At 37.8% G+C, this 24,279-nt stretch overlaps 1 protein-coding gene across 2 annotated transcripts in view; it reads left to right on the top strand.

Annotated features, from left to right (window-relative positions):
• The window catches only part of USO1 (USO1 vesicle transport factor), a 101,663-nt gene that overhangs the window by 57,577 nt on the left and 19,807 nt on the right, over positions 1-24,279 (top strand). Inside the window, exons 9-14 of one of the 2 annotated variants that reach the window (XM_030313660.1) lie at positions 14,125-14,303; positions 17,944-18,084; positions 19,971-20,059; positions 20,458-20,612; positions 21,016-21,227; positions 22,763-22,783. In XM_030313660.1, coding sequence (XP_030169520.1) covers positions 14,125-14,303; positions 17,944-18,084; positions 19,971-20,059; positions 20,458-20,612; positions 21,016-21,227; positions 22,763-22,783 — 797 coding nt within the window. The remainder of the gene's footprint in view (positions 1-14,124; positions 14,304-17,943; positions 18,085-19,970; positions 20,060-20,457; positions 20,613-21,015; positions 21,228-22,762; positions 22,784-24,279) is intronic. The other variant, XM_030313661.2, reaches the window with a different exon arrangement.

The following is a 24,279-nucleotide window of genomic DNA, read 5'->3' as shown; positions in this document are numbered from 1 at the left end:
GAGAAAGAGAGAGACAGAATCCAAAGCAGACTCCAGGCTCTGAGCTGTCAGCACAGAGCCCGACACGGGGCTCAAACCCACAAACTGTGAGTTCATGACCTGAGCCAAAGTTGGATGCTCAGCCAGCTGAGCCAACCAGGCAACCCTAGCTTATTTAATCTTATATCACTTTGTGGTGTATTATTATCATCTCTGATTTGTAGTTGAGGAAATGAAGTCTCTCACATATGGAGTCAGAATTTGATTCCACATAGGTCTGACCCCAAAGCAAGTGATCTGTGTCTTCTTATTATCTGATCAGAATTTAATAAAACCTATTTGAATAACATTTATGAGAAGCCACCAAGATTCACCTGATTTACTTTCTGGATCTAGGATTACTTTCTCCTCTTTTTTACGTAATCTATAACTTGCTTGCATTTGATCCCTTTTAGTTGTCCAAAATGTAAGTTACACAATTAAACTAGAGTGCCCTATTATAATAAATAAATAAATAAATAAATAAATAAATAAAAATATAAATATTTATAAATAAAGTCTATATATAAATAAATATAATATATAAATATATAAATATAAATATATATATATTATATTTATTTATTTTTGAGAGAGAGGGAGAGGGGCAGAGAGAGATGGAAAGAGAGAATCCCAAGCAGGTTCCACACCCAGTGCACAGCCTGACATGGGGCTTAGTCTCACAAACCGTGAGATTATGACCTGAGCCAAAATCAAGAGTTGGACACTTTACCAACTGAACCGCCCAGGTGCTCCATATTGGCTTTTAAAAATAGTTTATGCTTTTGTGTCTTGTTTAAAATTTTTCTCTCTACCTCAAGGTTGTAAAGAGCGTTTTCAACATTTTCTTCTACTAAAGGCTTTGCAATTTTATCTTCTGCATTTAATTAATACGGATTTTGCATTTGAAAGATGGTCTGAGATTTGTAATCAAATACCTATATGTGTGAAGGTCTGCTTCTGAGTTCTCTGTTCTGTTCCATTTGTCCTTTTGTCTCACTCTATACTAAAACCACACTTTCTTAATTACTAAACCTCATAATAATCTCTTATCTATTAGAATATAGGAATAACCTTTTATTTTGGCTCTCCTAAGCTTCCCAGATCCAATTCCAATGTTAGATACCAGCAGAGTATTTGAGAATTCAACTCAATTCTGACACTGTCTACCCAGAGATAGTATCAGATTCTACCCAGAGATAGCATCGGATTCCATAGGTTTAGGCTTTAGTCCTACAAGGCTGCCCTCCACAACCCCCTTCAGATGCCAGTCATAAGCCTTAGGCTGTTTTCCTGTGCTTCCGACCCACCTCACAGAATGCAGGGAAACACTTATGTTTACTGGTTTATTTTATCTTATTTTTTTTATGTTTACTGGTTTGTTAAAGGATATGAATTAACAACCATATGAAGAAATATATAGGGGGAGGTCCCAAAGAAAGGAGCTTCTGTTCTCACAAAGCTTGGAGCCCAGCTCAGTGACGCATAGAAGCAATTAGTTTTCCCAAGTGTGGAGGCTCTCTGAAAAGAAGTGAAAAAACTGTGCTTTTGGATTTTTATGGAATCTTCATTACAAATTCATAATTGACTAAGTCATTGGCCATTAGCTGATTCAACCTCCAGCCTCTCTCCCCTCCCTGGAGGTGGGGGAGTTGCCACAGGGGGGTAGTGTACTGAAAATTCCAACCCTCTAGTCACATGGTTGTTCTTCCTGGCAACTAGTCCCTACCCTTGGGTGACATCCCCAAATCACCTTCATTAATAGCAAGATACCCATTTCACCTTTATGACCCTGAGGAGGTTTCAGGAACTATGGCTGAAGACCAGGTATATCTGAGAAATATATTTTGGTCATCTGAATGAATTCTGAATTCTCAGAATTAGCACGCCTTTTCCTTTTGTTCTTTTATTTGAATGAAACTTGTTTGCTAGTCAAGATCTATGAAAATCCCTGTTGGAAATTTTTTCCCCTAAAGTAAAATCTATACCCAGTGTGGGGGTTGAACTCACAACCCCAAGATCAAGAGTCACATGCTGTACCAACTGAGCCATTCAGGTGCCCTCTGTCAGAATTTTGATTGGAAGTATATTGGACTTAGAGACTAAGGAGAATTTTCATCTCTACTGAATTGACTTTTCCCATTCATGAACCCAGGTCTATCTCTTAATTTGTAAAGATCTTCTTTTATGTCTTTGAGTCATGTTTTATAATTTTGAGCAAAAGGATGTTACACCTTTTCTTTTTTTGTTTTTTTAGATTCATTTCTAGGCATCTTACTTACAGTTTTTCTTAACCATATGCATGGGATGTTTTTCTACTACATTCTCAAACTGATCACTACTTGATTTTTCTTTGTTGATCTTGTGTCTAACCACCTTATTAAGCCAGTAGTTGTAATTGGGCTTTCTGTGCAGATGATCCTATTTTCTACTAATAACAGTAATTGTTTTTCTTCCTTTTCAGTTCTTGCACTACCTTTCTTTTTTGTCTTGCACTAGTTAGAATCTTTAGTACAGTTGAATGTTGCTGACTTTAATGAGAATGCTGATGTCTCACCATTAAGTTTGATTTTTGCTAAGAGTTTTTTTTTTTTATCATGAATGAATCTTAAACTGTAGTGAATTTTTTTTATATCTATGGAGATTATCATATTATTCTTCTTTAATCTATGAGGGTATTTTCTTGAAAAAGAGAGGCTACAACCAACATAAGCAAGTAGAAAAGAGGGAGGATACAGGAGAGAGAGAGGATGATCAGTGGTACACAATACCAAAAAAAAAAGAAGAAGAAGAAGGAATGGAATCCAGAGCAAGGGCAGGAATTGGCTTTTAAGATAGGAGAAGCACATCTTCCATCATAATGGGGAAGGCACAGGTGGAGATATAGCTCCTTTTTCAGACTTGAAGAAGTAAAGATGGGGAGGGGGGTAGGGTGTTGAGTTGAAGACAGAGTCATATGCTAAGAGTGAAAGAGGAGGACACAGTTGAGAATTATGGAGAAGGTTAAAAAGTCTTTTGGAAAGTAGGAGAGCTAGTTGACTGTTGAAATTAGGAAGATTTCCAGTCAGGGATAAAGGTGCCATTAAGGATTTTCACTGGGATTTTATAGCACTGCAGACTGCTTGATTATGTGATTGCATCCCCCCACTCCCTTCCAGTACTCAGCTGCCGAGTTGCAAGATAGAGAAAAAGCCAAGCAGTTAGTTTTTCACAGGGTTGTGTCTTTTCCAGGAAGGTACCATGAAAAGATAGTAAGGCAAGAGAACTTAGTATATTACCTGTAGAGTGTAAGAAAGGAAGATCTATATAATCTAAGCTAGATAGGGAAGGAAGTAAAGATGGGGTTTCTAAAATGGGAGTTTCAAAAACTTATTGATGGGTTGAAAGTCTCAGGGAAGTCATAGACCAGATATGTTGAGAATATTGAGCTGGAAAGATGGGAGGTTTTAGTAATGGAATGAGAATTTTCTCTGAAGATGAGGACAAGGAACTTAGAAGTCCAGGTATTAGATGGATTGTCTTTGGAATCAAGAGTGACAGCAGTAAGTAGAGAAAGAAGATTTGGAGCAAGGTGCTGGCGATGTTTTCAGTGAACAAAGAGTAGTGACCACGTTTTTTTTACTTAAATGCAATTAGGAATGGTAAGAGATGGATGGTATAGGCAGGTGGCCTGATCCTCAAAGGAACGGGAGATTTTGTGAGAGGGTAGAGGAACTTTGGTCTCTGGAAAGTACACTGGGCCAGTAGGATCACAGAATCCATATCCTGACTCTGAGGTACATGGGATTGAGAGCATGATCTGCTTTCACTTCAGAATGTTACAAGGTAAGGTAGCTTCTTTAAAGAAAAAAGCATTTCATGAAGTGATTGAGGGTTTTGTTAACTAATATTCGGGAGTTGGAGGTAACATATAAAAGAGTTTGAGGGGCGCCTGGGTGGCGCAGTCGGTTAAGCGTCCGACTTCAGCTCAGGTCACGATCTCGCGGTCCGTGAGTTCGAGCCCCGCGTCGGGCTCTGGGCTGATGGCTCAGAGCCTGGAGCCTGCTTCCGATTCTGTGTCTCCCTCTCTCTCTGCCCCTCCCCCGTTCATGCTCTGTCTCTCTCTGTCTCAAAAATAAAATAAACGTTAAAAAAAAAATTTAAAAAAAGTTTGAAAGGAGATTAAGTAGGGAAAAGAAAGTATTTAAAATTTTTTTTTTCAACGTTTATTTATTTTTGGGACAGAGAGAGACAGAGCATGAACGGGGGAGGGGCAGAGAGAGAGGGAGACACAGAATCGGAAGCAGGCTCCAGGCTCTGAGCCATCAGCCCAGAGCCCGACGCGGGGCTCGAACTCACGGACCGCGAGATCGTGACCTGAGCTGAAGTCAGACGCTTAACCGACTGCGCCACCCAGGCGCCCCAAGAAAGTATTTTAAAATGAGAACATAAAAGAGCATAGGTGATTAGCAAGGTGCATATTTTCAGAGATGACCAAGGAAAACAGGGATTTTAAGGCAACATAGAATTAGCTTGTCTTTAGGATTGCTAAGATAAGTTCCAGTGGCTCCTTGTAACTGATGGTGGCCTTCACACAGTGGAGGGCAGGCTGCCAGTTATAGTGAGGGCTTTGACATTCTGTTTCCTCCAGAGCGTTCAGATGCTTCTGGTGGCAGATCTTATTTAATGGAGATTTATGGTCCTTCGTAAGAGATATAGTGGTTCCTCTCCAGGAGGTGAGGATACACATGGTTCAGCAGTATGAGGTGAGGAAGCCTCTAATTTGGAGAGATCAGGATTGGTTAAATCAGAGATTTTTAAAAGGACTTAAAATATGCACATTAAACATTTTATTTCAAGTTCAATGTAATACATTTTTTCTTTTTTTCTTTTTCTTTTTTTTTATATATGAAATTTATTGACAAATTGGTTTCCATACAACACCCAGTGCTCATCCCAAAAGGTGCCCTCCTCAATACCCATCACCCACCCTCCCCTCCCTCCCACCCCCCATCAACCCTCAGTTTGTTCTCAGTTTTTAATAGTCTCTTATGCTTTGGCTCTCTCCCACTCTAACCTCTTTTTTTTTTTTTTTTTCCTTCCCCTCCCCCAGGGGTTCCTGTTAAGTTTCTCAGGATCCACATAAGAGTGAAACCATATGGTATCTGTCTTTCTCTGTATGGCTTATTTCACTTAGCATCACACTCTCCAGTTCCATCCACGTTGCTACAAAAGGCCATATTTCATTTTTTCTCATTGCCACATAGTATTCCATTGTGTATATATACCACAATTTCTTTATCCATTCATCAGTTGATGGACATTTAGGCTCTTTCCATAATTTGGCTATTGTTGAGAGTGCTGCTATGAACATTGGGGTACAAGTGCCCCTATGCATCAGTACTCCTGTATCCCTTGGATAAATTCCTAGCAGTGCTATTGCTGGGTCATAGGGTAGGTCTATTTTTAATTTTCTGAGGAACCTCCACACTGCTTTCCAGAGCGGCTGCACCAATTTGCATTCCCACCAACAGTGCAAGAGGGTTCCCGTTTCTCCACATCCTCTCCAGCATCTATAGTCTCCTGATTTGTTCATTTTGGCCACTCTGACTGGCGTGAGGTGATACCTGAGTGTGGTTTTGATTTGTATTTCCCTGATAAGGAGCGACGCTGAGCATCTTTTCATGTGCCTGTTGGCCATCTGGATGTCTTCTTTAGAGAAGTGTCTATTCATGTTTTCTGCCCATTTCTTCACTGGGTTATTTGTTTTTCGGGTGTGGAGTTTGGTGAGCTCTTTATAGATTTTAGATACTAGCCCTTTGTCCGATATGTCATTTGCAAATATCTTTTCCCATTCCGTTGGTTGCCTTTTAGTTTTGTTGGTTGTTTCCTTTGCTGTGCAGAAGCTTTTTATCTTCATAAGGTCCCAGTAATTCACTTTTGCTTTTAATTCCCTTGCCTTTGGGGATGTGTCGAGTAAGAGATTGCTATGGCTGAGGTCAGAGAGGTCTTTTCCTGCTTTCTCCTCTAAGGTTCTGATGGTTTCCTGTCTCACATTTAGGTCCTTTATCCATTTTGAGTTTATTTTTGTAAATGGTGTGAGAAAGTGGTCTAGTTTCAACCTTCTGCATGTTGCTGTCCAGTTCTTCCAGCACCATTTGTTAAAGAGGCTGTCTTTTTTCCATTGGATGTTCTTTCCTGCTTTGTCAAAGATGAGTTGGCCATACGTTTGTGGGTCTAGTTCTGGGGTTTCTATTCTATTCCATTGGTCTGTGTGTCTGTTTTTGTGCCAATACCATGCTGTCTTGATGATGACAGCTTTGTAGTAGAGGCTAAAGTCTGGGATTGTGATGCCTCCTGCTTTGGTCTTCTTCTTCAAAATTCCTTTGGCTATTCGGGGCCTTTTGTGGTTCCATATGAATTTTAGGATTGCTTGTTCTAGTTTTGAGAAGAATGCTGGGGCAATTTTGATTGGGATTGCATTGAATGTGTAGATAGCTTTGGGTAGTATTGACATTTTGACAATATTTATTCTTCCAACCCATGAGCAGGGAATGTCTTTCCATTTCTTTATATCTTCTTCAATTACCTTCATAAGTTTTCTATAGTTTTCAGCATACAGATCTTTTACATCTTTGGTTAGATTTATTCCTAGGTATTTTATGCTTCTTGGTGCAATTGTGAATGGGATCAGTTTCTTTATTTGTCTTTCTGTTGCTTCATTGTTAGTGTATAAGAATGCAACTGATTTCTGTACATTGATTTTGTATCCTGCAACTTTGCTGAATTCATGTATCAGTTCTAGCAGACTTTTGGTGGAGTCTATCGGATTTTCCATGTATAATATCATGTCATCTGCAAAAAGCGAAAGCTTGACTTCATCTTTGCCAATTGTGATGCCTTTGATTTCCTTTTGTTGTCTGATTGCTGATGCTAGAACTTCCAGCACTATGTTAAACAACAGCGGTGAGAGTGGGCATCCCTGTCGTGTTCCTGATCTCAGGGAAAAAGCTCTCAGTTTTTCCCCGTTGAGGATGATGTTAGCTGTGGGCTTTTCATAAATGGCTTTTATGATCTTTAAGTATGTTCCTTCTATCCCGACTTTCTCAAGGGTTTTTATTAAGAAAGGGTGCTGGATTTTGTCAAAGGCCTTTTCTGCATCGATTGACAGGATCATATGGTTCTTCTCTTTTTTTTTGTTAATGTGATGGATCACGTTGATTGATTTGCGAATGTTGAACCAGCCCTGCATCCCAGGAATGAATCCCACTTGATCATGGTGAATAATTCTTTTTATATGCTGTTGAATTCGATTTGCTAGTATCTTAGAATTTTTGCATCGATATTCATCAGGGATATTGGCCTGTAGTTCTCTTTTTTTACTGGGTCTCTGTCTGGTTTAGGAATCAAAGTAATACTGGCTTCATAGAAGGAGTCTGGAAGTTTTCCTTCCCTTTGTATTTCTTGGAATAGCTTGAGAAGGATAGGTATTATCTCTGTTTTAAATGTCTGGTAGAACTCCCCTGGGAAGCCATCTGGTCCTGGACTCTTATTTGTTGGGAGATTTTTGATAACCGATTCAATTTCTTCGCTGGTTATGGGTCTGTTCAAGCTTTCTATTTCCTCCTGATTGAGTTTTGGAAGAGTGTGGGTGTTCAGGAATTTGTCCATTTCTTCCAGGTTGTCCAATTTGTTGGCATATAATTTTTCATAGTATTCCCTGATAATTGTTTGTATCTCTGAGGGATTGGTTGTAATCATTCCATTTTCATTCATGATTTTATCTATTTGGGTCATCTCCCTTTTCTTTTTGAGAAGCCTGACTAGAGGTTTGTCAATTTTGTTTATTTTTTCAAAAAACCAACTCTTGGTTTCGTTGATCTGCTCTACAGTTTTTTTAGATTCTATATTGTTTATTTCTGCTCTGATCTTTATTATTTCTCTTCTTCTGCTGGGTTTAGGCTGCCTTTGCTGTTCTGCTTCTATTTCCTTTAGGTGTGCTGTTAGATTTTGTATTTGGGATTTTTCTTGTTTCTTGAGATAGGCCTGGATTGCAATGTATTTTCCTCTCAGGACTGCCTTCGCTGCGTCCCAAAGCGTTTGGATTGTTGTATTTTCATTTTCGTTTGTTTCCATATATTTTTTGATTTCTTCTCTAATTGCCTGGTTGACCCACTCATTCGTTAGTAGGGTGTTCTTTAACCTCCACGCTTTTGGAGGTTTTCCAGACTTTTTCTTGTGGTTGATTTCAAGCTTCATAGCATTGTGGTCTGAAAGTATGCATGGTATAATTTCAATTCTTGTAAACTTATGAAGGGCTGTTTTGTGACCCAGTATATGATCTATCTTGGAGAATGTTCCATGTGCACTCGAGAAGAAAGTATATTCTGTTGCTTTGGGATGCAGAGTTCTAAATATATCTGTCAAGTCCATCTGATCCAATGTCTCATTCAGGGCCCTTGTTTCTTTATTGACCGTGTGTCTAGATGATCTATCCATTTCTGTAAGTGGGGTATTAAAGTCCCCAGCAATTACCACATTCTTATCAATAAGGTTGCTTATGTTTATGAGTAATTGTTTTATATATTTGGGGGCTCCGGTATTCGGCGCATAGACATTTATAATTGTTAGCTCTTCCTGATGGATAGACCCTGTAACTATTATATAATGTCCTTCTTCATCTCTTGTTACAGCCTTTAATTTAAAGTCTAGTTTGTCTGATATAAGTATGGCTACTCCAGCTTTTTTTTGGCTTCCAGTAGCATGATAAATAGTTCTCCATCCCCTCACTCTGAATCTAAAGGTGTCTTCAGGTCTAAAATGAGTCTCTTGTAGACAGCAAATAGATGGGTCTTGTTTTGTTATCCATTCTGATACCCTATGTCTTTTGGTTGGCGCATTTAATCCATTTACATTCAGTGTTATTATAGAAAGATATGGGTTTATAGTCATTGTGATGTCTGTATGTTTTATGCTTGTAGTGATGTCTCTGGTACTTTGTCTCACAGGGTCCCCCTTAGGATCTCTTGTAGGGCTGGTTTAGTGGTGACAAATTCCTTCAGTTTTTGTTTGTTTGGGAAGACCTTTATCTCTCCTTCTATTCTAAATGACAGACTTGCTGGATAAAGGATTCTCGGCTGCATATTTTTTCTGTCTAGCACACTGAAAATCTCGTGCCAATTCTTTCTGGCCTGCCAAGTTTCAAAAGAAAGATCAGTCACGAGTCTTATAGGTCTCCCTTTATATGTGAGGGCACGTTTACCCCTTGCTGCTTTCAGAATTTTCTCTTTATCCTTGTATTTTGCCAGTTTCACTATGATATGTCGTGCAGAAGATCGATTCAAGTTACGTCTGAAGGGAGTTCTCTGTGCCTCTTGGATTTCAATGCCTTTTTCCTTCCCCAGTTCAGGGAAGTTCTCAGCTATAATTTCTTCAAGTACCCCTTCAGCACCTTTCCCTCTCTCTTCCTCCTCTGGGATACCAATTATGCGTATATTATTTCTTTTTAGTGTATCACTTAGTTCTCTAATTTTCCCCTCATACTCCTGGATTTTTTTATCTCTCTTTTTCTCAGTTTCCTCTTTTTCCATAACTTTATCTTCTAGTTCACCTATTCTCTCCTCTGCCTCTTCCATCCGAGCCGTGGTGGTTTGCATTTTGTTTTGCATTTCATTTAAAGCGTTTTTCAGCTCCTCGTGACTGTTCCTTAGTCCCTTGATCTCTGTAGCAAGAGATTCTCTGCTGTCCTGTATACTGTTTTCCAGCCCAGCGATTAATTTTATGACTATTATTCTAAATTCGCTTTCTGTTATATTATTTAAATCCTTTTTGATCAGCTCATTAGCTGTTGTTATTTCCTGGAGATTCTTCTGAGGGGAATTCTTCTGCTTGGTCATTTTGGATAGTCCCTGGTGTGGTGAGGACCTGCAGGGCACTTCCCCTGTGCTGTGGTGTATAACTGGAGTTGGTGGGCAGGGCCGCAGTCAGTCCTGATGTCTGCCCCCAGCCCACCGCTGGGGCCACTGTCAGACTGGTGTGTGCCTTCTCTTCCCCTCTCCTAGGGGCGGGATTCACTGTGGGGTGGCGTGGCCCGTCTGGGCTACTTGCACACTGCCAGGCTTGTGATGCTGGGGATCTGGCGTATTAGCTGGGGTGGGTAGGCAAGGTGCACGGCGGCGGGGGGGCAGGCTTAGCTCGCTTCTCCTTAGGTGATCCACTTCAGGAGGGGCCCTGTGGCAGCAGGAGGGAGTCAGATCCGCTGCCGGAGGTTTGGCTCCGCAGAAGCACAGAGTTGGGTGTTTGCGCGGAGCGAGCAATTTCCCTGGCCGGAACCGGTTCCCTTTGGGATTTTGGCTGGGGGATGGGCGGGGGAGATGGCGCTGGCGAGCGCCTTTGTTCCCCGCCAAACTGAGCTCTGTCGTCCGGGGGCTCCGCAGCTCACCCTCCCTTTGTCCTCCAGCCTTCCCGCTTTCCGAGCAGAGCTGTTAACTTATGACCTCCCAGACGCTAAGTCGCGCTTGCTGTTGGAACACAGTCCGTCAGGCCCCTCCGCTTTTGCAAGCCGGACTCGGGGGCTCTGCTTGGCCGGCGAGCCGCCCCTCCGCCCTGGCTCCCTCCCGCCAGTCCGTGGAGCGCGCACCGCCTCGCCGCCCTTCCTACCCTCTTCCGTGGGCCTCTCGTCTGTGCTTGGGTCTGGCGACTCCGTTCTGCTAATCCTCTGGCGGTTTTCTGGGTTATTTAGGCAGGTGTAGGTGGAATCTAAGTGATCAGCAGGACGCGCGGTGAGCCCAGCGTCCTCCTACGCCGCCATCTTCCTCTCCAATACATTTTTTTCTAACATGCATTGCTATACTGATCTTTTGAGTTAGGGCCAAAACCTTTTCTTTGAATATGGGTCCACTCATTGGAGTTTTTCCATCTTTCTGCATGTTTTATATATCATATCTATAATACATCATGTAGGATTTGCTTTTTTATTTCTTTACAGTGGAATGCAAGATCTTTCTGGGTTTTTACGGTTACTTTTCTTGCTTTTTAGACTTGTATTGCCCATATATAACAACAGCTGTTCTTAATGACTTGCTTTCATTAAGTTTTGCCAAAGACTTAAACTTAGTTTTTATAAAAATAGCTGTGTTATTATATAGTCCCCTCGTATGTATAGGGAATACATTCCAGGATGCCCAGTGGATGCCTGAAACCGCAGATAGTGCCAAATCTTATGTATACTATGTTTTCTGCTATGCATACATACCTATGATAATGTTTAATTTATAAATCAGGTACAATAAGAGATCAACAACAACTAATAATAAAATAGAACAATTGTAACAATATGCTGTAATTAAAGTTACATGAATAATAGTTAATAACTAGTGCAAATAGCATGGTGGATTTGTAAATTACGTAAGTAATTTACTTTTAGATACAATACCAAAGGCATGATCCATGAAAGAGAAAATTGATAAGTGGGGCTTCATTAATGTTGAAAATTTCTCTGGAAGAAAATATTGGCATATTATATCTCAGAAGGAAGTTGTATCCCAAATACTCAAAGGACTCTTAAAATTCAACAATAAATAAACAATGGGCAAAAACATCACCAAAGAAGATATATAGATGGCAGATAGCATATGAAAAGATGCTCAACATCATATGTCATTAGGGAAATGCAAACTAAAACAGGAACTACAGATGCTTTCATTCGTTGCTGGTGGGATGCAAAATGACACTTTGGAAGGCAGTTTGGCACTTTGTTACCAGACTAAATATACTCTTACCATATGAGCCAACAATCACGCTCCTTGGTATTTCTCCAAATGAGTGGAAAAATTATATCCATACAAAATCTTGCCCTCGAATGTTTATAGTGGCTCTATTTATAATTGTTAAAACTTAAAAGCAATCAAAATGTCCTTCAGTAGGTGTATGGGTAAACTGTGGTACATCCAGACAATCCAATATTATTCAACAAGAAAACAGCATCAAGCCATGAAAAAACATGGAGGAACCTTAAATGCGTATTGCTTAGTGAAATAAGCCAGCCTGAAAGACTATATACTCTGTGATTCCGACTGTATAATATCTGGAAGAGACAAAACTATATACACACAGCAAAAAGATGAATGATTGCCAGGCATTTGGGGTAGGAGAAAAGAGAAATGAGTAGGTGTAACAGAGGATTTTAGAGCAGTGAAGCTATCCTATCCTGTAATGGTAGATAAATGATGTTATATGTGTGTCAAAACTAATATGCTAAACCCCACACAACACAGAGTAAACCCTAATGTAAACCATGAGCTTTAATAATGTATCAGTTTTCATTCATCAGTCTAACAAATGCACCACACTAATGCTAGCTACTAATAAAAGGGGAAACGGAGGGAGAGCTTATATGGGGATTCCTTTTATTTGTTGCACATTTTTTCTGTAAACCTAAAGCTGCTCTAAGATATAAAGTGGGGTTTTTTTAAGTTTTTAAATTTATTCTGAGAGAGAAAGAATCCCAAGCAGATTCCATGCTGTCAGCACAGAGCCCAATGCAGGCCTCAAACCCGTGAACTGTGAGATCATGACCTAAGTCAAAATTAAGAGTCAGACAGATGCCCAGCCGACTCAGCCACCCAGGCATCCCTAAAGTTTTATTTATTTAATCTCTACACTCATTGTAGGGCTCAAACTCAAACAACCCCAACTGAGATCAAGAGTCATGTGCTCTTCTGACTGAGCCAGCCAGCTGCCCCAAAAATAAAGTGTATTTAAAAAATAAACTGGGGCGCCTGGGTGGCTCAGTCAGTTAAGCATCCGACTTCAGCTCAGGTCATGATCTCGCGGTTTGTGAGTTCAAGCCCCACATTGGGCTCTGTGCTGACAGCTCAGAGCCTGGAGTCTGCTTCAGATTCTGTGTCTCCCTCTCTCTCTGCCCTTCCCCTGCTCATGCTCTGTCTCTCTCTGTCTCAAAAATAAAACATTAAAAAAATTCAAAAAACTGATTTTTATAAACACAGACCTCAACTACTAGGAGTAAATGTGTGAGTGTACCTCACAAAGGAACTTACTAGCTGTGAACATCTGACATTAGTCATATTCTTTTTTTGTTTGTTTGTTTAAATGTTTATCTTTATTTTTGAGACAGAGACAGAGCATGAGCGGGAGAGAGGCAGAGAGAGAGGGAGACACAGAATCGGAAGTAGGCTCCAGGCTCTGAGCTATCAGCACAGAGCCCAACGCAGGGCTCGAACTCGTCAACTGCGAGATCATGACCTGAGCTGAAGTCAGATGCTCAACCGACTGAGCCACCCAGGCACCCCAACATTAGTCATATTCTTAACAGAGGAAACAGATCCTTGGTTAGACTAACACATGATAGAGATCAGTTGATGAGCTTTAAGCCATGATGATAGTATATGCTGTAGTGTGGATGGAACTACCCTATAGAATAGTATGTTGTAAGCAAAGATAGAAGTAAATGGAGAAGAGGAACCAGGAAAGATAGGAAGCCTGAGGAGTGGCCAGAGATCTGTAAGGAAAATCATGAGAGAGTAGTTACTAGAAACCAAGGGAAGAGGAAGTTTCAAGGAAGAGACTCAAGACAACAATGTCCAGTGCTTCTTAGTGACTAAATAAGATATGATTTATTCATTCAACAAATATTTAATAGTGAGCTGATATGTATAGACCTGATATCTTGTTTCTGTCTCTGCTGAGGATATAGAGTAGGTCACTGTATCCTAGTAGGACATTCACATTCCTGTCTTTATGAATTATAATCTAGTAGAGAAGACAGATACTACATAATAATAAAAGGAGCAGGTTCTTGTGAAAGCATGTGGCTGGTGATGCCAACCTAGTCATCAGGTCTTGATGTTTAATCTGGGATCTGAAGAAAAAATCTGAGTTATTGAGGTGAGGGGTAGTTGAACAGAGAGGTCAAGAGATCACTGGAAACCTAAGAAAGAGCACGCAGATTGTGGCCTGTGACCGTCAGGAGTCAGAACAGGCTTTTTGCCTTGCTGTACTGAAGAAATGCTGAGTTTGAAGTTTTGTCTTTTATTTAAGTGTTTGGGGAGTGAATTTTCCTTCAGGTTTTATCAGCCTTAACACTTCCATTTTACATTCTTTTCTCAGGCATAGTAGTGGAAGATTGTCTGATTTTGCTCCAAAACTTGTTAAAAAACAACAATTCCAATCAAAATTTTTTTAAAGAAGGCTCATATATTCAACGTATGAAACCTTGGTTTGATGTTGGCGATGAAAATTCTGGCTGGTCTGCACAGAAAGTGACTAATCTGCACGTAATGCTACAGGTACACTATAGTTAGACATAAATGTGACAAGAATTTTGACAACATTCCTTTCAAAGAAAAGAAAATTGCTTGTATTTGATAAATCTAGGATATTGAGTTGGTTTCAGATGGGCCTAAAAGAAAACCTTTTAATATGAAGATTTGTAGTTATGCTCAGAGATAGAGATCTACTGCCATTAACCCCTCCCTCCAACCCCCAGTACATATGCCCATGACTCAAATTCAATAATTATTAACATGTGGCAATTTTGTTTCATCTTTTATTCCCTTCTCTTGCCCTGCTGGATTATTTGTATTTTATTTTATTTTATTATTTTATTTTATTTATTTTTAAGGTTTATTTATTTTGAGAGAGACAGACAGAGTGAGCAGGGGAGGGTGGGGCGGGGGGAAGAGAGAGAATCCCAAGTAGTCTCTGCTGCAGAGCCTGACTCAGGGCTCGAACTCAGGAACCATGAAGTCCTGACCTGAGCCGAATCCAAGAGTCAGATGCCTAACTGATTGAGCCACTCAGGCACCCTGCCCTGCTGGATTATTTTAAAGCAAATCCAAACGTATAGTTTCCTGATGGGTTTTGCACCCAGAGAATAATAGGTTAGATTGTTGATTTGAATTTTTTAAATCTACTTTCTTCAGTTAAGGTTCTAATGTAAATTTTAATGTACGGAATACTGCGTTCAGCAAATAAATTCACTCAGTAGACATTTACTGAGAGCTAGGCAGTGACTGCTAGGAAATGAATGATAATGTCCCTGCCTCCAAAGATTAATAATCTGTTTTAAGTCTGATATAAGTTAAAATGACAAGTCACCTGCAATTTTATTTTAGCTTACTGGTGATGAATGGTAAAAGTGAAGACAATAGGATCCCAAATGATTTCTGCATCAGAGAAAATATGAAGTTCTTTGAAGTATTTTACTTACTTATTCCTTTATTATTCCCTCTCCAAACCGTTGAGTTTATATACTAGCTTCCCAGCTTACTGGCTCTCTGGTGATTCTTGTGGGTCTTTTAATATCTCTGAATTGTTCCTGCGTCTCTGAAATTGTTTTCCTCAAAACTAGATGGATAGTTTCTCTAGTAATTAGAGTCTGAATATCGTTGCATGCCGTGGGAGTTGCCTGTGTAGGGTTAATTGGTAATTAAGGTGACCAGATGCCCCATTTTGCCAGGCTAGTAATCGTTTTGTAATTACGAACAGTGTCCTCTTTCACTTCTAAAGTGTCCCAATTTAGATAACAAATTATAGTTACCTTATATAGAATATGCCTCAAACCTGTCAGGAAAATATTTTACAGGAGAACATGGGTAAAATATTTCTATTTTATACTCCCCACTTCATCCTTTCTACTTTCACATGTCAGTATTACACATTTCAAGACTTAGTTATTCAACATGTTTTTTGCACCGTAGAAATAGCATTCCAAGTAGTAAGCTTGATATTTTGCCCAACACCACTTTCTTAATAAATTCCTGTAGAAAAATACCTTTCAAAACATGATTAGACAGAGCAAAGGGATGTGGTGATGTGCAAAAGCTTATATATATCCTACCAAGCAGGGAAAATTTAAACTGCTAGAGGAGTCCACTCATGTTTTATGGTTTAGAGTACTAAGCAAAGAATCATTTTTGAAGAAAGCCGCTGTTTAAAAAGTACTACTTTACCAAAAGAAAAAAAAAAATTAGACTAGGGTGCTGCATATAAACAAAAAAATACATTATTTTTACATATGTAGTAAATTGGTTAAGTTTTTTTTTTACATTTAAAAAGTAAATAAAATCTTAAAGAATGTAAACTTCAAAATAAAGAAGCTGAGTTTAATTCACTTCAATATATTCTCCATCTCAAAGATTGAGTAGTTGATGCATTCATGACTTCGCAGGCCACAGGTTATCTTCTGCTTTTCAGCCTATTACTGTGCTATTTCCTTATAGCTTTATTTAGGGTTGCTTGTATTTCCAGTTCTCTGTTATGCACCAAATGAAAATGCATCAAAAATGAGGATAAACAGTCCTATTTGGATAGATAACATCCTAACTGGAATTATTCATCATTGTGTTGAAATCATGATTGATTTTAAAAATTCTATAAATTGAAATCGATGTGTTTGAGGGTATTCATTCAAATTTTACAGATTAAATTTTGGGGAAGCATCTTTTTGAAAAGTTTTTTAGTCATAAAACACTTTAATTTTTCTTGGAATGATAGTGTTATGACTAGTTCTGCCTCCTATTCCTATAGGAATATACCCTTATATATCATTTTTTGGACAGATACTGCCAGCAGTTCCCAGAAAGCTCATTACCTTATGAGAGAATCCTTTTCATTGTTGGGTAATTCTAGCTCTTAAAAACTTCATATAATGAGTCAAAATCTGCCTTCTACAAACTGCCCCCTGTTTTGCTCTCAGGGAAAATACAAGTCCATTCCTTATGGTATTTTACATATTTGAATGTTGTTACTAAGTCTTCCCTTATGTTGTTATCCTTATAATAAATATTCCCTCTTTCTTCAATCACCTTTTCCTACTTCTCTGTCATCTAGAAGATTGATAATTACTTTTTCTTTATTTACCTCATCAATAAAGATACCCAACTGCTATTAGATGATACTAAGGAATTATTGTTGATTTTGTTAGCTACAGTAATGGCATGATGATCATGTTTTTTAAAATTCTTTTTAGTTAGAGGCATATGTAGAAATATTTATGGGAGAAGTGACAAATAGCTTGGTATTGCTTTAAATATATATATATGTATATATATATATATATATATATATTTTTTTTTTTTTCACATTAGGGATAAGAGGAGAATAAAACAAAAACCAAAACAAAAAGCCATGGAGGTCTAACCAGAAAGGTCTAAAGATTTGAGCCATTATGTAATTCTAAAGCTTCTCTCTAGTGACATCAATGTATTAATCAACCCTCTTAATAAAAATATTATAAAATCCCATTTGATCTTAATATACAAGGTTTTGTACACACATAGACTTGTAAGTCTAGTTTTAAAATACAAGCTATATGTGAAATTATTTTGAAGACGTAACTGCTGAACATTTGTTTGGGATGACATTTTTTATGTTTCTCAGACTTCATGTTCAAGTTCAGACTAATCATAGAACCATAAAGGTTTAATTAGCATTAACAATCAATGAGGCCAGCCCCTTACCTAACGCATAAATCTTCTACCATGTCTTCAGGGGTTAGTTTTGGTCTCTCTTTAAGTATCTCCAGTTTAGGGGGACTTTATTACACCCCAAGCCATTCTATTTTCAGACCTTCTCCATAATTAGGTAGTTCATCTTTACTTTGGTAAGAAATATACCACCCTGTTACTTATTCATTTATTGACTATACACTATGTTATAAATACTGGGCCTTTTCTTTGGAATACAAAAATGACCAAGGCAGTTTCTACTCTGGGAGTTCACAATCACCTGAAGGAGACAAACTGGCGTAATGTGCTATGTACTATAACAGAACTATTGCCATGAGAGCGTGAAGGAAAGAGCATCTAAATCTGGCTGAATAGGTGAGGGGAATCCTTTACATAGACGTTCTTGTTCATACAGAAATTTGCCTCAAGACTTTTCACATCTTTAAAAGACCACTTTTGCTTTCTCTTTCTTTCACAGCTGGTTCGTGTGCTGGTATCTCCCACCAACCCTCCGGGTGCTACCAGTAGCTGCCAGAAAGCTATGTTCCAGTGTGGCTTACTGCAGCAACTTTGCACTATCCTAATGGCCACTGGAGTGCCTGCTGATATCCTGACTGAGGTAAACCAAATGGAGGCAGAGGCTACTCTTGTGGAAGTTGAAATCAGGAATCCTAAGAAGAATTAGATGTCAGCTGAAGGCAAAACAGTAATAGTTAACCATTTTTATATGTTAAATTCCTTATTGATCCTACTAAAATATAATTTGCATAATGATGACAGTATTAATTCCAAAAGGTGTACTCATCCCTCAAGTTTAATAATATATAAATACTGTTCAAGCTTACAGGACTTTCATTAATTTTATTGTATTCAACAGGAGTGCACAGTATGATTTAAGTTTTTAATGTTGAGAACAGTATGACTTAGTCAAATAAGACTTGAGACTTAAGTAGTGTTACATAGTCCTAGAACAGTAAATTCTTTTTCCCTGATGTTTGCGTTTTTTTTCCTACCTATTAAGAAAAAGAGGTTAGTTTGAAGAAAAGAAAGGTTTAGTTTATTTAAACTTTCATAAAATCTTTTTCAAATTAACACATGCACATTAAAAGAATAGGTAATAATAAAAGTTTTATAACAAAAGCAGCTAGCTATCTGCAGTCTCACTCCTCCCTTGCCTTAAGTCTTGCTTCCCCTCTGCATAACCCTCTCACTTTACTTCCTCCTGTCACCCCAGTAATTTGCATTTAAATCAATAATCAGGGTTTATAATTTTATGACTATACAAATACTGTTCCCTGCCAAGACAGAGCCCTATATCATTTTTAAATATCTCTCTTTCCTAAGTTGTAATAGTATTCTCTTTTCATCTTACTGTTTTTCTGTGTAACTGCATATTAATACTATCAATATGATTAACATGTCATTTCCCATCCCAGACATTTTTTTCCTAGACATTTTTTCTTCTTTTCTAGAAGCCCCTTCCATCCTCCTGCTCCAATATGGGCTGGTCTACTTCTGTGCACATCTCTAGCCCCAGGACTTTCACCATCCTCCTAGGATCTCCCTTTACTCCTCTCTGGAGTTAAATCCCTTAGTTACCAGGATTCCATGTCTTTACTCCCCACCTTTTGACTCATTATCTTAGTTTACTTCACTTCCTAAAAAAAGTAAATGGCAAGAGAACTTGTTTTTATCTTTTACATGTCATTCCTTTATTTTCAGAGTTACTCTAATGTTTGGCTAGGTATAGATTCAGGGTTAGAAATCATAACACTCAACTTTCTGAACATTATTTCAGAGCTGCCGTTAAGAAATCTGAAGCCATTTTTAATCTTAATCCTTTTCATGTAACTTTTTTTCTCTAGAAACTTTTGGGATCTTCTCTTCCTTTCTGGTTTCCTGAAATATACTGATAATGTGCAGTACTACAGACTTTTTTTTTTTTTTAACCCTCCCCAATTATTGTTGACACCCACTGGACCCTTTCGAGCTGTAGACCTGTGTCCTTCAGTCCTGAGAATGTTTTTTATATTTCTTGATAATTATTTTTATGTTCTATTTCTGCAACTCCACTAATAGATTTGTTAGACTTTCTGTGTATCTAGTTTGCCTTTTTATTCTATTTTCTTGGAGGTATTTTCAACTTCATCTTTAAATTGAAGTTTTAATTTGTTATATTTTAAATGTGTTTGCTGATTTTATTTTGAAGCACCCTTGTTTTGTAGAAATAGATTCTGTCTTTTAGAGGATACTATTGATTTTAATTTTTTGAGACTTTTAAATCCTTATGGTCAGGTGTTATTTGTAATTAGAGCCCTATGCTTAATGTTTTAAAGCGTTATTTTGAAAAAGTGTTAACAGGATTATAATGCTGTCACTCCTTTTTTCGGTATCTGAATTTTAGCATTTAAAAGCAAACCACAGAAGGATATAACATTTTGTTTTGAAAACAGGTTTTCTTCCTTGACTTACTCTCTCTCAATTTTTATTTTTCCCCCTAAATAGACCATTAATACTGTGTCAGAAGTTATTCGAGGCTACCAAGTAAACCAAGACTACTTTGCTTCTGTAAATGCACCTTCAAACCCACCAAGGTAGGAAAAGGGAAATACTGCTATTTCTCTGAGGAAGTCAGAATTTACTTTGGGTTTTTAGTATATCTCATATACACATCTTTTAAGAAGTTCAACTATATGTTTTGAAACTAGAAATTATCTGACAAGATAAACATGTTGGTGTTTTAAAAGAGTCTGTGGTCCTTGGAGCTTCGGTATTTGGGCTCAGCTATCACCCTCACACTTCCTCCGTGCCTTACTCAGACCCGATTGCTTGCTTGTCCGAGCGGCAGTTGTCTGTCCTGTGCAATGGAGGTGGAATACTTACCTCGCTGGTGTTCTGCTTATGGTGTTTCAGTCAGCAGAAACGACTAGTTACTGATCTGTGTCCTTGGGTTGCAATTTTTCTTTTGCTCTTTTCTTTCTGAATGCAACAGACCGGCAATCGTGGTACTTCTCATGTCCATGGTTAACGAAAGGCAGCCGTTTGTATTGCGCTGTGCCGTTCTCTACTGTTTCCAATGTTTCTTATATAAAAACCAAAAAGGACAAGGAGAAATTGTGTCAACGCTTCTACCTTCCACTATTGATGGTAAATAATTTAGTTCTAATTTCTGTTCTGAGAAGTACGTAGTCTTTCAAGCTTTTAATGATAAGGTATATTGTAAATGATAAAAGACCCTGGATGTAGTGGAATATTTAAAATATGGCATTTCCTTGGATTTGCTTTAGAAATGCAGTTTTTAACTAAGACAGTAATTTTCTGGAATATTATCTCATCGATTTGATGCCTGAAATGTAATTATTTCTTTGTTCTGCTACTCTTCTTCCAGGGTCATTTTGTCATCTTTCATTTTTGTCTTGAAAAGCAGACTTTTAAAAATGTAACTTAATACCCCTAATTAACAGATTTTAAAATCGTATTTCATACTATTTGTGTGTGTGTGTAAAACAACAATTAATTTTTTATCATCATCTGCCTGCCATCTTTGTAGCAACAGGTAATTCAGTCTCAGCTGGTCAGTTATTATGCGGAGGTTTATTTTCTACTGATTCACTTTCAAACTGGTGTGCTGCTGTGGCCCTTGCCCATGCTTTGCAAGAAAATGCTACCCAGAAAGAACAGTTGCTCAGGGTTCAACTTGCTACAAGTATCGGCAACCCTCCAGTTTCTTTATTGCAACAGTGCACCAACATCCTTTCACAGGTAACGTGGCTGGCGAGTGGAACTGCTCTAAGGGGGAAAAAAATCTCAGCTATACGTTTTTGTGTCAGTGATACAAAGGTTTAAGGGTATCCTTCGTAGATGCAGATGAAAAAGGAAAGAGGCATGGACTTACCTGCTCATTAACTCATTGTAACCTGAAACAGTGTGTAGAGAGAAAGAAATACATACTCTTACAAGAATGGTTTTGCCAAATAGTAAGATCTGCTTCATGAAACACATCTTCTGGACAGAAAGGTGTTTTGTTTCTCTTTCTGTTTCCTTTTTCTATCATCCAGTGTTCTTGCATGTCCTTTTCTCTTTCTGCTCAGTAGCCGAATTTGGGTCTGTTTATGAGAGAGAATAGAATAAAGTGGTTCATAGCTATGTACCTCCCTCTTTCTCTTCCCAGACCAGTTGATTTTCCTTTCAGAAAACAATACCAGTCCATCGCTTACTAAACATTGTACTCCTTGATGTTTGAGAGCTCTCCAACCCTCAAAACCCCAAGGCATATAATTTATCTACTAATATAGAGAAAAATGTAACTGTTTGCATTCCTCTAGACACCTAATGAGAACAACAAAGCTTCACTGAAGTGTGGATGATAAGGTCTTTATGAAGGTCACTTACAGTTGGATGATTTGTCCACATGGACTTCTGTTGCTGTTGAACAGTTCAGGTTCACTGTTTAGCAAAACTATAGTCATTAACATTCAGAGTCACTTAGAGTAAAAATATACTTAAGTCTAAAATTGTGCTGTCCCCTAGAATTTTCCTCTCTCCCTCCCTGTGATAATGTGCTGTGTCCTTCTTAATTTTTAATTTTGACACACTCATTGAATTGTTTTATTGTGAGCTTTTAAAGAGACATCAATGCCATCATCCATAGGAAGTTATAAATTATGGTTAAAAATTAATGAAAAGGAGATCAGACATTCTCTTTATTGTTTAAAATCTGTTTATTTAAATTGAAAGCTTGTTTCATCTTTATCATTTATTTCTTAGTGATTTTAAAAAACTACCCCTAAATATTCATATCCATGTATATTTAATACTTCTCATTCTCATGTTGCTGTTTGTTGAAAATAGCTTTTCTTAAGCCAAACAGCAGTTAACGGACCACCACCACCAGAGACTTCGCTCTAACATTGTAGTCACAATTAATGCATTATGAGAAATTCTCAAGATAGTGGTGTCTTCCCCTTCACAGCACAGTGCTGTAAAATGATCCTTTCTCCTCCAAAATGCGTATTAATAATATGCATAATATTATGTTACATAATAAAATACATAATAAAATATGTTATATAATATATATGTTACATAATAAATATTACATAATAAAATATTAGAACTATCCTGTTACAATAAAGTATTAGATAATTATATAATGTTACATAATAAAATATTAGAACTATCCTGTCCCAAATTATTGGTGTGGGTTTGTAGAGAGACCATCTGTGAGGGATTTTTCTGGATTTAAGTTTTTCTACAGCAGTAATATTTATAAATAATTTTTAATGTGTAATTTACAGGGTGATAAGATCGACAGACGGGTATGTATCGCTTGTTTAAGCTTAGGCATTTCCCTCTTACAGCAAGGCTTTCCTTTGTCTTGGGTTTTGCTGATGGTTTTTTTTAACCGCTTGTTTGAAGTTACATTCTACTCACACTTTCATGTGTCAGCAAGTTTATCTCTATCATAAGTGGCTCTCCAATTTTTCTCCATGGGGTATTTTCTCCATGTAGTGGTGTTACTAAGAGCTGTGGGAATGAAAGTCTGAAGCTGTACCTGTGCTTCCTCCGGGTATGCTTGCACTTTCTGGAATAGCTTGGTTTGGGTTTTTTTGGTTGGTTTTGTGTGTCTCCTCACCTAAGCTTGCTTCTCTATCCCCCCTGAAACTATTTCAAAGCTAGTAAAATTTAGGGTTAAGAAGTTTGTCTTTAGTCAGTGTATGAAAGAATGTGATGACTTTTTTATTACTTAGATTATTGAAAATGTACAATAGTAAGTATAATTTTGTAATGTAAAAATTTTTAAATTGAATATTGTGGGTTATTCTGGATATAACCCATATGGTACAATTACCATTGGGGGTTAGTTTTTGATGTGTGTGGGGAGTGTGATTTGTGTTGGTTTTGATTTTTTTTGTGTGCAGTCTTTGGCAAAAAGGGAGTGTACCTTAATATTTACGTTCATATGTTCAATTGTGCAGTATTGCTAGTAATAACCGAGGTGCTGTTAGGAGTTATATCTTTGTGTATGAGTATGATATGATACATGTTAATAACACAGATATATTCAGCAGTTTTAGCTTCCAGAATCTTTGATACTAGATATTTTAAAAGTATACATGTCAGTCATTTAAAAAGGAGTTTTTGGAGGCACCTGAGAGTAATGCATTACCGCACTAATTTTATACACAGTAAAATTCACAGACTTTAAATGTTCAATTTGATGATTTTTGATGGGTTAATATACTTCTGTAATCACCACCCAAATACAAGATATAAAACATATTCGTAATCTCAGAAAGTTCCATCATGCCCCTTTCTTATTAAATCTCTATTGCCAGAGGCCACTGCTTGAAAGTGAGTCTAATCATAACACTCTAGAACTTCATTTCAGTACTTGAAGAGTAGAAATTTAAAATGTTAGTTTGTCATATTTCTATATACAGTGTAAAATACTACACTTGAAGTCCACAAAGTAGGAACAAGAGGAATTATTTAGATAGAAAATAATAAGGAAAACATAATAGTCTATCTTAAAGGTAATTCAGCTTCATTTATTTTGTTTGTGGTTCCATTCCAGCCTGTAAAATCTGTGATTTCTAGTAACTAAACCCTCAGAATGCTCTGAAATTACAATTTCAGCATCCATTTGTTTCTCCACATCTCAGTGGTTCATACACTCTGGAGTGCTAAAGAGATACATACTTTTTCTTGACTTGAACCTATAAACAATCACAAACACACATAAACATATAAACAAAATGAAGAGTTTTCTGAAACTATTCTATGAAGTGGAGTGTGGACTTTTTTTTTCTTT

The sequence above is a fragment of the Lynx canadensis genome, chromosome B1, assembly GCF_007474595.2.
Source record: "Lynx canadensis isolate LIC74 chromosome B1, mLynCan4.pri.v2, whole genome shotgun sequence".
NCBI classification, from domain to species: Eukaryota; Metazoa; Chordata; class Mammalia; order Carnivora; family Felidae; genus Lynx; species Lynx canadensis.
Note: the sequence above shows the minus strand (reverse complement) of the source record. Positions and strands in the feature narration are given on the sequence as shown.